The sequence below is a fragment of the Fringilla coelebs genome (assembly GCF_963513975.1).
Source record: "Fringilla coelebs genome assembly, chromosome: 1".
NCBI classification, from domain to species: Eukaryota; Metazoa; Chordata; class Aves; order Passeriformes; family Fringillidae; genus Fringilla; species Fringilla coelebs.
In genome coordinates, this window is record NC_140028.1 from 143,209,020 (window position 1) to 143,222,062 (window position 13,043).

At 39.1% G+C, this 13,043-nt stretch overlaps 1 protein-coding gene across 5 annotated transcripts in view; it reads right to left on the reverse strand.

The window, feature by feature from the left end:
• ZMYND11 (zinc finger MYND-type containing 11) overlaps positions 1-13,043 on the reverse strand; it is a 105,094-nt gene that overhangs the window by 24,432 nt on the left and 67,619 nt on the right. For 2 of the 5 annotated variants that reach the window (XM_084206434.1, XM_084206435.1), the window contains exons 4-5: positions 6,275-6,319; positions 3,367-3,528 (exon numbers count right to left, since the gene is read on the reverse strand). The exons of 1 other annotated variant lie outside the window; for it this stretch is intronic. In XM_084206434.1, coding sequence (XP_084062560.1) covers positions 3,367-3,528; positions 6,275-6,319 — 207 coding nt within the window. The remainder of the gene's footprint in view (positions 1-3,366; positions 3,529-6,274; positions 6,320-13,043) is intronic. 2 more of the 5 variants (XM_084206436.1, XM_084206437.1) reach the window with 2 other exon arrangements.

Here is a 13,043-nt window from a genome sequence, read left to right on the forward strand (position 1 = left end):
GTCCTTGCAAAGAACAGGCATGGAAGACCAATCTCTCATCAGATGGTTGTAAAAGAATTTAGTAGTCAAGCAAAAGCACATGACTAATTCTTTCCTTCTGTTTCATGGATCAAAACCTAATTCTCTGGGACAAATGATATATCAAAATGCTTAATTTAGCCTTCTTATAAATTTTTTTTAAATTTGGATTTTAGACAAGAAATAATAATAGTCAGTTACACCAACATGATCAAAATTCTCCTACTCATGATTTTGTATATATCTATTTCCCCTCCAAAATATTAGTATTTTAGCAGTACTTTTTGTAGCCTTTAGGTACCAAATTAACAGCTGAAGAAAAATTATTCCCTTGTTTTATATAATTGAAGAGAAGCAATAAATGTACAAGTTTCCTATATCTTTCAGAGACAGAGGTGGCTAGCCCTGTCTGGAACGGACTATTCCAGTAGTGAAAAATGTAATCTCTAAGCTCATTCAATATTAAGTTTTTCTCTTGTGACTTGTCTACCAGGAATTTTGCTGACAATGCCAATTTATTTCACTTAAGACAATGATTAGTCAACAGTCAGGGAAAAAATTCAATCAGTGCAATATGGTTTGAATTGAACTTTGTTTGACTTTTGACTCCTGCTGAGAGTTATATAGGGTACAAAAATACTCAGAGTGGAACCATCAATTTAAAAAAAAAGGAAATAAATGAGGAACTGGACATTGTTGTTTATGGATGCAATGGAGAAAAACCACGAGCAGGCAAACAGAGTTCAGAACAAGGTTTGAAAGGGATTGTTATAAATTATATGGGAAGAAATTATTTTTTTAAGCTAAGAACAAATCTTTAGCAATAGCCTTTATAAAATATTTCTGAGTAGCCAAGTGTGCAAGATTAAAACTTCACTGGTTGATCAAATAATACAACCAGCAATTGTGAAATGAAAAATCTAAAGGCTTGCTGACCTTGGCAGCATTACAGAAGCAATCTTTACATTAGAATGAAGTGTTCTTAGATTTTTTTCTCCCAATATATTATGTTTTAAACATACTTTTACTTCACCTTTGTAAAGAGCTTTGAAACCTCCAAGTGAAAAGTGCCATGTCCAGTTATGGAATTAAATATGAAAATATATGTATCTCTTTGTCCCAGCTATCACTTTTCTTGAAGATACTTATTTACTGCTGATAGCACAGTGTAAATCCCCCATTGCCCTTATGCAAGATGGTTAAGCTCTGTTATGCCCTCTGGACATCAGCCAGGGCTCTCTCCACATTATTAGTTTTTTGAATATAGGCCACTTTGTTGCTTTTAAAATGAAATTAGAGCAGTCATTTCCTAGGAGGGTGGGGACAAAGTAGCAGAACACTGAAGGATGACTACTGACACAAGGATGCTGACTCCCACACTTACAGGGACTGTGCCAGCCTCCTTAGCCCAAGTTTGCAGAATTAGGGCTTGAAGCGATTTGAATTAACAAAGAAAAAGAGGAGCTGCTGGCACAGGGGGAGAAAGGATGCCATGGCATTCACAGTGCCAGTATACACAAAAATAGGTTGATCACCACCTGAGGCACTAAGCAAGCCAAAGGCCTCTGGGGCAGGAAGAATTTAAGAGCCCCCAAAAACCTCTCCTTAATATTTGTATAACAAAAAAGGAACCAATATGCAGAAAGTTAGGCAGAAAGCACGTGGCTCAAGTTTCACAGGATTTTTTTTTAAGGTAAACATTTATTTAATATCATTGCCATAAAGGACTTCAAGGCTCCATGGTGAAAATCAAACTGTTCTCAAAGCTGATGTATCAGAGCACATTTGCAGCAATGATTCAGCATTTCCACTCTGAGGACATCCATGGTACAAGATAGATGTTATGAAACCACCTCATACACAAGGTGGCATAAACCATCCACATTCTCTACCTTCACCAGGCATCATCTAAAATTCCTGGCAAACTACAGTGAAGACTGCATGCAGTTTACTTAATTTTAACTATTTATAGGAATAATCAATACTTCTATTAAGGCCCAACAATTATTAAAGAGATTTATTTAAAAATCTGAAAGTAAATCATCCATATATGGTCATAGTTTTTGTTTTTAACAGAGGGAATATTGAGTAGCTAAATTAAATGCTAGCAATTCAATATGGAGAGATCCAGGATATGTCTATTCTTAACAGTTTTTTCCCTGCCACTCCTTCCTTTTCATTACTTTCAGCTTCCTTGAGGTAGCCCTGATTTTCTTACTATTTCCCTAAACCCTGAGAGCTCCCTGAGAGCAATCTGCTCTCCTGAGAGCAATCTGAGGCAGCAACAACAGGTTTTGGGGAACTCACTCTAAGGTAACAACATTCCAAAAGTGCTATTTTGAAACAAAAAACTCCATGTGTTTTCAACAACTGCTTCCCCATCCCACAAAGCGCCTGAAACCTTACATTCCTGGCAGCACAGATCATCCTAAGGTCACTCTGCTGCTCTACAGCTAATCCAAGCTTTTAGCAAAGGAAGTGCCTCTCTCTCCAGCAATCCCAGGCAGAGTGGAAGTGGCAGTTTTATGCCTTTCTGTAGCAACAATTTTATCTGGAACATTCATGCGCGTTATTCCTTCCACAGGAAGGGAGCCTAGCTCTCTAGGAAGCCTAGTGAAGTGCTCCATTTGGGGAGGTGACACAGAGATGACAACAGCAACAGGTACTTGGCTGATTCAAGGCTAGGTACCAGTAGGCACCATCCTGCCCAGAATGTTTCATCTTCTAATGACATGTAGACAACATATCTGCCCATTCTTGGGAAGTACATAAAAAATGCTTTTTGCTGTCTTCCTGCCACCTTCATTAGAATAGCACTTTTAAAGAAAAAGCAACATAGATATGGATGCCATGATTGAAATCCAGATTGCCCTTTTTGCACCAATAGAATCCACATCAGTAAATGAAAAGCAGGATTACCTCCATATTTTTGATACTAGCCTCATCAGTAACATGATTGTGGCTTTATAACATAAAATACCATTCCAATAAAATATTAAGAATGCAAGTCATCAAAATACAAAAATAATTCATTAAAACAACATTAAGTAAAAACAGTAGCATCTTATATAGCAATTTGTTTACTCTTGTTGAAATTTCTTTACTGCACTCAGGTGCACACTCTGGCACAGGGTACTGTGCAAGTAAAACTTGCTGGAGTCTTCAAGAATGGCCATCTGCTACATGCACCACATTTTGGTACCTCTGTACAGATGCTCTAGGTATGTACCATCATTTCAAAATTCAGTTCTTTACCCAATAATCTGGTCAGACCATCTGGACACCTTCATAAATCTATTAATGAATATCAATCCTCTAATCAGCACATGAAATCTCATAGGTACTCACCCTGCAAACTGGGCACTGCCAGTGACTACTGCTGTCTCTAAGCCTGAACTCATCAGACAAACACTTGGAATGATACACACGAAAACACAGGTCACATATCAACACCTCTCCAGGCAAATGGCATTCAAAACAATACCAGTCATGATTTTCTGTTTCCCAGTCCTACAAAAAATACAAAATATTTTGGTATGACATTCTGTCAAAATCTGCAGGAACTAAGAACAAAATTGATATGTCTTGAAATCCAGCAGCAATTAGACATTATAAACATTTTTAAGAAGTGTAAAATGTTTAAAAAACAGGGGAAAACCTACATGCTTAAAGATCTTCATCAATTTAATACACACTAACTCCAATAGAATATGAATGCCAAGTTTTAATTTTTTCAATTGTCTGATTAGTTACAATTTCAAATATGAGCTCTGTCCACAATGAAAAGTGGGTTTGTTTTCTACCTTTGTGTAAAACATTTGTTGACCTCTCTGTATTAGATTGCAAACAAAAGTTTGTGCACCTCAACAGACCATACCTATTGGACTATTTCCCTTAGTTTGATTGTAGCATTATATTTTCAACTGTAATTTTCTGAAGGGCGGTCCCTTCCAGTCTTTACTCTCTTAAAACTGACAACTTTTCAGCATCAAAGTGTTGAGTTACAAGAAATAAATGAAATCATGAACCAATTACTGCAAGAAATGTTTCTGCTAAGCAACCCTAATGCAATTCAAAACATATAAAATGTTTCACTTGCCGTGCTCAATGGCACCAGGCTCATTCCTGAAATGTCCTGCAGTAGACAAAGGATATGGTTCTGCTGATGCACAGGTGTCTTTAATATACTCTTCCTTGAAAATTCACCCCCAACGGCCAAATTCTGACCTTTGAAACATGTGCACAAGCTTTGCTGAAATAAATGAGAGCAGCATGCATATAATTTGGAGGCAGAATTTTGCTCTAGGAATCTATAGTTCTAAAACCAAGCAGAATTGCCAGTGGCCACTGTTAAATGTTTATGTTTGTTATCTGAAATGCCACAGTTTTCTCTACACTTAGAAGACAAAATAGCTGTCATATCTCAGATAAAACTCCCAATGCCTTTTCATGTCAAATGTCACTTTTCAATGGGTTCAGATCTCTGAAAAAACGACTCCTATTCTTCAATAAATTATCTTGATAAAAATCTGATCGAGCTATTTTTAATGTCATGTTGTAAAGGTGGAGCTAGCAATTCCCACTGACTGCCAGAGCTGGCATTTGCCTGATTTTTATTATGCTGTGCCTGGGCAGTGCAGTCCTTGCGTGCAAGGTCTCCTCCAGCGGAGCAGCGCGAGAAGTGCCACGCTCAGGTGGCGTCTCCAGTCCCTGGTGCTGTGCACAGAACCCATCTGACCAGAGCCCCCTGAACACAAGAGATTTTGGGACAGCCCCAACCCAGACTGCCTGCACTAAGGCTGATGTACCATGAATGTTGGATTGCAGGGCTAGCAAGTTTAGAGGGGGAAAAACCACCCTAGGAAATCTTAACCAGTGATTTTTGAACTGAGAACTTTGCCCTCCTTTGTTGTGCAGATTAACAGTGTAACTTGACCTTCTGTCCTTTCTCCTCATTTATTTCATTGGCAAATTCTGTATATCTCAAAATGGCATAGCACCACAAAATTTGGCTAAAAGAACACATTCTTGTTTCACCAAATCTTTCCCCTTCCAAAATCCAGTGGCTGTGTACTTTGGGAGCCCTTTCTTTAGGATATTTTGTAAACAACTAAAGATACTGCATTGTTGGTGCATTTGATTTGCCTGTAGACTGAGAGAAATCAGGATAAAGTAGTGTTTTGTACTTAATTTATATTAACTATATGTAGAAAATGAAAAAATATTCAGGTGGCAGTAAAGGGCCAATTAAAAAAGAAAAATAATCAGTTTTAGTTGAATGTATATTTAGGTTAAAATTAAACTGAGAAGACCCCCAAGAGGTCCTGCAATTTCACCAGAGAATCAGGATTCCAGGATTCTTAATTTTTGTTTGCATTAGTTACGTATTCGTATCTCCCAGATATTCCATTGTTAAGAAATATGCTGGCAAAGAGATGTGGAATTTCATAAACATACGGAAATATATTTGCTGGCAAGAAAAGCCATACACTCCAGCCAGAAACCATGACGTTAAATAAAACAGCAGAAGAGGCTTCCTTCAGCATTCACACTGCAAAGTTTTGAAAACCTCATTATTTCTAAAGACAAGGATTTTCACAGAAAAAAAAGTTTTAGTTTAATGCAGTATATTTAGTGCATAAGTATACATAAAACATTAATTTGTGCAATATATTCGAAAAGCTAGTTAAAAAAAGATTTAAAAAGGTACATAACCCTTGTGGACAACTGCCCTATTGACTTCAATAGCGAGGTCAGAGGCATTAGTTTTCCTCCAACAGCAATGAAATGTTGCTTATTGCTCCTCTCGGTTTACCTAAGTGTGAATGGGAGGGGAATGTGCTCCCAGCATTTATCTACGTATTTACTCATTTATTTTCATGCAGGAGATGGGATTAGTTTAGCTGTGCCCAGCTCCGGCTGCCGCCGCTCGGGGTCGGGCAGGTCCGGCCGCTCCGGCAGCCGCGGGCGCGGCGGGGCTGCAGTTCCCGCTCGCACCGCCAGGTGTCGCCGGGCGCTCCCGAAAGCGGCGGCCCAAGGGCGGCCGCGGTGACAGCGCCGGGAGCGGCGACATCCGAGCGGCCACGGCCAGCCCCGGAGCCCGCCCGACACACGGGGTGCGCGCTCAACCCGGGACCGGGAGTGACATGGATGATGGTGGTGGCTAAGAGAGCAAACTAAGCTATCCTAATGGAAGACAGAAACGTAATAGAAAATATGACAGAATTCAAAACCACATAGTGCAAAAATTGTTCACCTTGTTTTTTGCTGCTGTCTGGGAAAAAGGCTGCATACCGTAGGCCTTTCAAAATAAAAACAAAACAAACTTTGTATCTATACTGTAAGCCATCTGGTTATCAGGATATACACAAGGCTAGAAAGAATTCATGCACAGTGACCAGGAAATCAATCTGTTAGTTCTAACTTCTGGTTGCATACATTTCCTCCTGCATTCCTGGAATGCTACCTGACACTTTCACCACATTTTATTTCTTTAAAATATCCCACGTACTTATATGATTAAAAGAACCCAACACCCATCATTCTTATCCATATACACACCCACCACCAGGCCAATTTAAAAATCATCAAGAATATTAATGATTGTTAATTAATGCACTCTCTTTGATACATAAACCTTCTGTGGGCATCTAAAAAAGATCCTTCTAACATAATTTACTGTATAGGGAGTTGCCCCACCAAAAGCAAAGCAACACCTTTGCTGTATATCATCGAAGGTTAGGCTATCACTTTATCAATAAAACTCACAGTCCTTGTTTGTGTCTAGAAGGTGATACATTTTCCCAGGACCATGCAGGCTGAGGAAGGATCTCCTCCACAGGGGCTGAGTTTCCTGGCGCAGGGAGGGAAGGGCTCCGGGGTCACTGTGCTGCAGACAAAGGGAATCCTCTGCCCAAGTTCAGCCCAGCCCCGAGAGGCAGCGGATTTGGCAGCAAAGCTGCAGAACTCAGATCCAACAGAGACCTTCCCCCTTGGTCCTGCCCAGCAGCCCGCTGCATTCACGGATCTATGAATCGGTAGGACAGCAAATGAGTTTGGGGGACTGCGTGCGATAGCCAGAGAGCTGCGCTCTGTTAAGCGGAGCGGGATCTCGCAATCATATGGGTCACACGTGGTCACTTGTTCTTTATATTCAAATCTGTCAAACATTATATCATAAAGGTCACTTTGCACTGACATAAATAGCTGAGGTTCACTCGGCAACGTGAGTGAAGTACTGCAACAATTTCAAAAATACATCTTAATTCATGACCAGCACGTAAGCTTACTTTTCTTTGTCATTTGTCTTAAGTGGGTTGTCTTAAAGCAAATACATACATTTATTCTAGAAGTACAGAAAAATAACATGGGATAGAAAATGTCAGGCTATCCAGAGCATTTGACAATTTAAATACAGATAAACCCAACAGAAAGGAATGAATCATCATGTCGTAGCCTTTACTGTAAAATAAAATACAAAGTTGTTGTCAAGGAAAGAATAATTTTAGTGCACAAAGAAAATGTCCATTATAATGCAAATGTACAGGGAAAAGAAATGCTTACTCATTAGTAATGGAGATTTACTTAGCTGTAATTGAAATAGGGAATCTGTATGTTGGAGAATGTGACATCCTGCTGTACAATTAGCATACCATTAAGTAGAAGATGTGAAGCACATACTGACAGTAAAATTAACAATAACTTAGAGGTCACAATTGTAACTATTAGGTCACTTCCATACCACAGCAAGCCCGTAATTATTGTAAAAAAAAAAGTTAAAACAAGTAATACATTTTCATTTTCATATAAATGATATGTAGGTATAGCACATGAAAACAGTATAACCTCCTTTCTTTGACTTTGTCTAAAAGGACGACTTTGCCTTTTTATAATGCACATTCCATTAACATAGCTCATTTCTTACCTGTTAATCTGTTTTCTCCAAGTCCCTTAATGGTAGCCCAGATACTCGGTATTAAGTCATTCTACTATCAGGTGGAGAGAGGAAAAGGGAGGGGGGAAAAAAGCAAAACTCTATTCATGAAACTCCCCCTTATGGGGATTTGCTGGTTTCACACAGTTGAACTAGATTTCCCAAACAATCCAAATTATGGATATCCTTTGGACTCAACCAGTAAGCTAAAAAAAAAAGGGTCATATAGATGGGAAAGACAGTTATAAGTCAGTTACCCCTTTGGCACGATCATGTTTATTTACAAATAGTATACATACAGTTCTGTTGTCCTAAATTCAATATGAAGCAAATGAAGGAAATCACTTCCCACAGAGTTCATGGTACCCAGCATTTCCTGTGTGGCACTTGTCCCATAGCACTCTTTGCACTTTTTTTCCCCCCCAGGTGTTTTAAGTGCTTCTCCAGCATTTCTTTTACGTGTGTGCTGCTGTGATGTTCCTCTCTCTACCCCCTACACTCCTGCACACACAGCTCCTTCCAGATCACTGGATTTTCATTCAGACCCACCTGTGCACAAACTCATTGTCAGCCCTGCATGGTGTCTATGCTTTAACAGTCCCTAGAGCTGCAGCTGCCCAGTGGATAACAAACTTAGAGCAGTTTTTCACTAGTTTAAAGGAAGAGTATTAGCAGATTCACAGTAGATTTCACCCACCGTGTAACACTTTTGGTCTGTCACAGTGGTGGAATCTAGAAGGTCCATGCCAGCAGATAGAAGTAATTTAAAAAAATATAAATTATTTAAAAATAGTAGTAGTGGCATGCTACATTTATTTCAAGTAATTTTCATCACCAGCCCAAGACTGCAGTGTAATCTTTTCACGATTATTTCATAACCCTTTAAAGAATGTCAATAAATGAATTCCTACTATTTCTCAGTTTCCCATTTCTTTAACATATAATGAGATAGGCCATGCCCAATCTAAAGATATAATTTCTGAAGCAAATGTTCTGGATTCTGATATTTTAGGATTTGGGAACAGCCATAAGGAACTCTTCCATCTCTTCTCACCTCTATCATCTTTAAAATCAGAGTTCTTCACATTTTCCCCTCTACAACTAAGAGAGAAGCTTTTAAAATCTTGGGTTCTGATGTCAAGGTTTCTTTGCTGGCCTTCAATAACTCTTCACTGGAACCCAACAAAATTGACTACCAGTCCATATCAAGTAGAAATGTGCACTGAAATAAATGCCTCACAAGAATGATGCTCTTTTTTTTCCACATCTTCGATTTTGCTTAGGTTTTGCAACATGCATCCATCATCATCTGCTGTTGGGAAGTAATTCCTATCTTCTCTACTTAATCTTTCATATTTCAAACTTTCTGCTGTAAATTAAAAGACTTTATTATATAAGAAATGGTGGTACTGCATTCTAGGATGGATGGATCTACCATTTCATTACTCTCCTCTGGTGTCTGGGTCCTCTCTTTAAGAGGACTCAGAGTATGCTGCAGGAACCTCTGCCCCCACTCACATTAAACAAAGCAGCATCTATTTCTGTCTAAACACATTTTCCATTCTTAATAAATCAGTTCCTTTCTGTCTTTTTCAGGCAGCATCTGCTCCATCAAAGCTTTCTCAATTAGACATGAGCTTCACTAAAGGTAATTGCTAAAACCTTGCAGTACATCTTTATGACTCACAACTATCAGGAACCACAGTGGGGGTGCACCACCTATGAGACTTCTGTCCTCCAGTACAAAACCTAAAGAAATGCTTCTTGCTTCTACATTTGCTGCAAATAGCTACTGCCCACTTCATTTACCTGTTTTGTATTTCTCTCACTGTGTAATACTGGAACCCCTGCCCCACACAAAAGGCAACCTGAAACAGGCTTGGACAGGAGCACCAGGGTTGTTAACAGCCCTGAGGAGCTGCAGAAAAGCAACACCAGCATTTTGCTTGGCTTTGAAATGCCTCCCTTTGCTCATCTATCCACTGCTTTTGCAATTCTGTTCAACTTCCAAGTAACTGCTCTGTAGCAAGAGGAGTTTTACAAAGTGTGGCTGATTATCTGTAGAGCTGCCCAGATGGAAGCCTTACCCCCTTTTTTTTTTTCAGAGAGTTCAAGTGGATGTGGTATGTGCACACTGGCCTCTTTTTAACAGGCTCTGTCTCATTGGGCACAGCAGCCAGTAAGAAATGTCCAGTTTATCAGGGGTCTCTGGCAGATGTACTGGTTTCCACTCAGACATCAGCATGCACCGAATAAACCTGGGTGGAACAAGCATTATGTGTTATGGAACATCATTCCCAGTATTTTTTCAAGTGCAGTGGGGACACAGTGTGTGTTTTCCACCAGAGGCCTTAGTCTGCTGTGAGAGCAGTCTTCCTGCTGCCCTTTGGGTCAGTCTTCTCTTTGTGCCACATCCCTAACTCCATCTATCCTTTAGCAAGCATGAATCCTCCTGTAAACATCCTTTCAGTAGCCTGCAGGATCTGCTTTTATCTTTTCATCAGAACAATGATGAAAAGGTTAGGCTTCAAACTGAGGAAGGTGTGATTAATTCCTTGATGGCTCAGAGGACTTACTCCATCTTTGCAGCAGGTAAATGGAGAGTTAGCTGTTTAATAAAGTATTTTCCTTTCATCATTACTGTAAAGAGTCTATATTTGATCAGGACGATTGCTTTCCAATGATAAAAGTTTCTTAGATCATCACATGCTTTACATTTAATGCTAGAGCAATGCTTTGGGGTAAACTCAGCACCAAAATAAGCTTATTTTCTCCCCTGTAGTTTTCCTGCATCCCTGTGTTTACTAGATATATTTCTTCCTGTTTTGCATCTATGTTTTTCCTACTGCTTTTGCTCATCAAAAGTGCTTAACAAATAAACAAGCATCCATCTCTCTTTCAAAGCCAGGGAGGCTTCAGCAGCTAGAATCCCTTTGTGAAAATTGTTTCACTTTATCTTTTATTTCTTTTTCTAGAAAACTACTACAGCAGGTAGCTACAATGTGTGCTTTTACAGACAGGATAATCTATCCATTCAGATCTGTTACCTTTATAGATTCTTTCCTTTTCTGACCCGGGCTTTATCTTTAAAATGGATTCCCATAAATTGACCCTGTAGGGCACTTCATAGGTACTCATTGTTCATATTTTAACACAAAGAAATCAAAAATAATTATGAATTCATCTGTCCTCACAACTACTGAGGCATCTTGCTTTATTTCAAGTACATTTATTTGTTTATTTGTTAATTATGGCCAAGGTTTTAGCATCTCGGCAATTAATTGGAATGTCTCGTTTTACATGGTTTTTAAATTCTCTTATTTTAGAAACACTTTCTATTCTAAAAAGAACCAACACAAAACCATCAGTCAGGGGAGAGATCAAAATCTCCTTCTCCATAGTTCATGTATTTATGAGCTTGTGACAATCCATTTCCATTTTCTTCACTGGTAACTGCTTCCTCTTCTGATGCACTGATGTAGGAGGACTCAGGTTCTGCAGACAATTCCACATCCTCTCAGAACTCTTCTGGCTTTCTTTCACTGAATTTAATCTAATTCATTTATTGTCGGTTTGTCCTAGAATTCTTAAGTTTCTGGCAGAAACCACCCAAATCTTCTCTGGATTCCTGCCAGGACAGGCAGATTGTCATTCACCCTCCCACCCTGCAGCCACATTCTGGACCATTCGGGGTGATAGGTCCCAAAGAACAGAGCCAGGCTCTAGGTCCCAATGCTAAAGAATTGAGTTTTTTCCAAGAAGTGTAGTAACATGTCAGTAGCCAAACTGACTGCTTAAACCCCTGTCAGACTTATCTGTTCAGCCTATGAGCTGTGCTCCTGAAGTAATGAATAAATCTCAATTTCCTTCCCAAGAATATCATGTTTGGGTAGTAGCAGCATACATTACTTAAGGTGAGACAATACAAGTATTCTCCTCCAGGATATTAGAAATATAAAATAATTTCAAGTGAAAGTGTTTTTTTTCTTTCTTCATGTTCCTAGCAGGTTCAAGGTTAATAAAAACTTTCAACTTATTTCCTCAGAAACTGGATTCACTCTGCTGTTAATGTCACAATTTTTGACTTAGGTTGAGCCAAGAGGAGGTTTGTAGGCTATTTTCATTAGGGAGATAAATCAGTGATGGAGCGAGGAATTTATCAGGTGCAATGTCTTTTATGTCCACATCATGGTTTTGCTCCCCTAGAAAGAAGGTAAATCCAGACCAGAAATAAACCATCTCTTGCTTGTAGTTCCAAGTCTCCTATCAAGAACTGTGCACAAACATTGTCTTCTTTCCTTTTCTTTCTTAAAATACATTTACATTGCTTCTCTGGTCTTATTTTGTAGTTTTTCTTTAGGTTGATGTTTCAGCACACACAGAAACATTTTATCTGAACAAACAGCAGAACCTCCTACACAGGTTCCTTAAATCTCTTGTCCTGTGTCCTGTGCTGTGGGTGTGGTTGGTATGTTTCAGCTGTCAGTTGATAGAAAGACATGGGGACTGCATTTCTTATGAATTAAGCATGAATATTAATAAGCCCATCAGCTTCAATGAGGTTTCCTTCAGTGACCAGCATGACACAATAATAAACCATTCAAATCAGTTGCCAGAGATACAGAGCATTTTGAATCCACAAAGTTAATAAAAACAACACTACTGGGTCAGGGGTAGAAAAAACCCAAGATACTTATTTTCAAAACAAACCCAAGACAGACTGATCTATGTCATTATTCTATTAGCATAATTTAAATCCCATGATGGAACCTTTCTACAGACTAGTTTGACTAGTTTACTTCAAACTCAAAGGTAAATTCTCATTCTTAAAAACACCCTTTCAATCAGAAAAGAACATTTTGTGAAATCTGTGAACAACCTTATCAGTATCTCAACTCCAGAATGGAGAGTGAAAGCCTCAAAGAATACAGCATTACATCAACTGAATTTTTAAAAGTCAAGCTGGCAAAGCTGAGAGAGCCAAGTGAAGATGCTGACAAGGTTGTTTCACTAGTTTAAAAGAAGCAGCATCTCTCTGCAGTCAGATGGAGTCTACCAGTGTCACCTTCAGTAATGTGAAGATCCTGCAAAC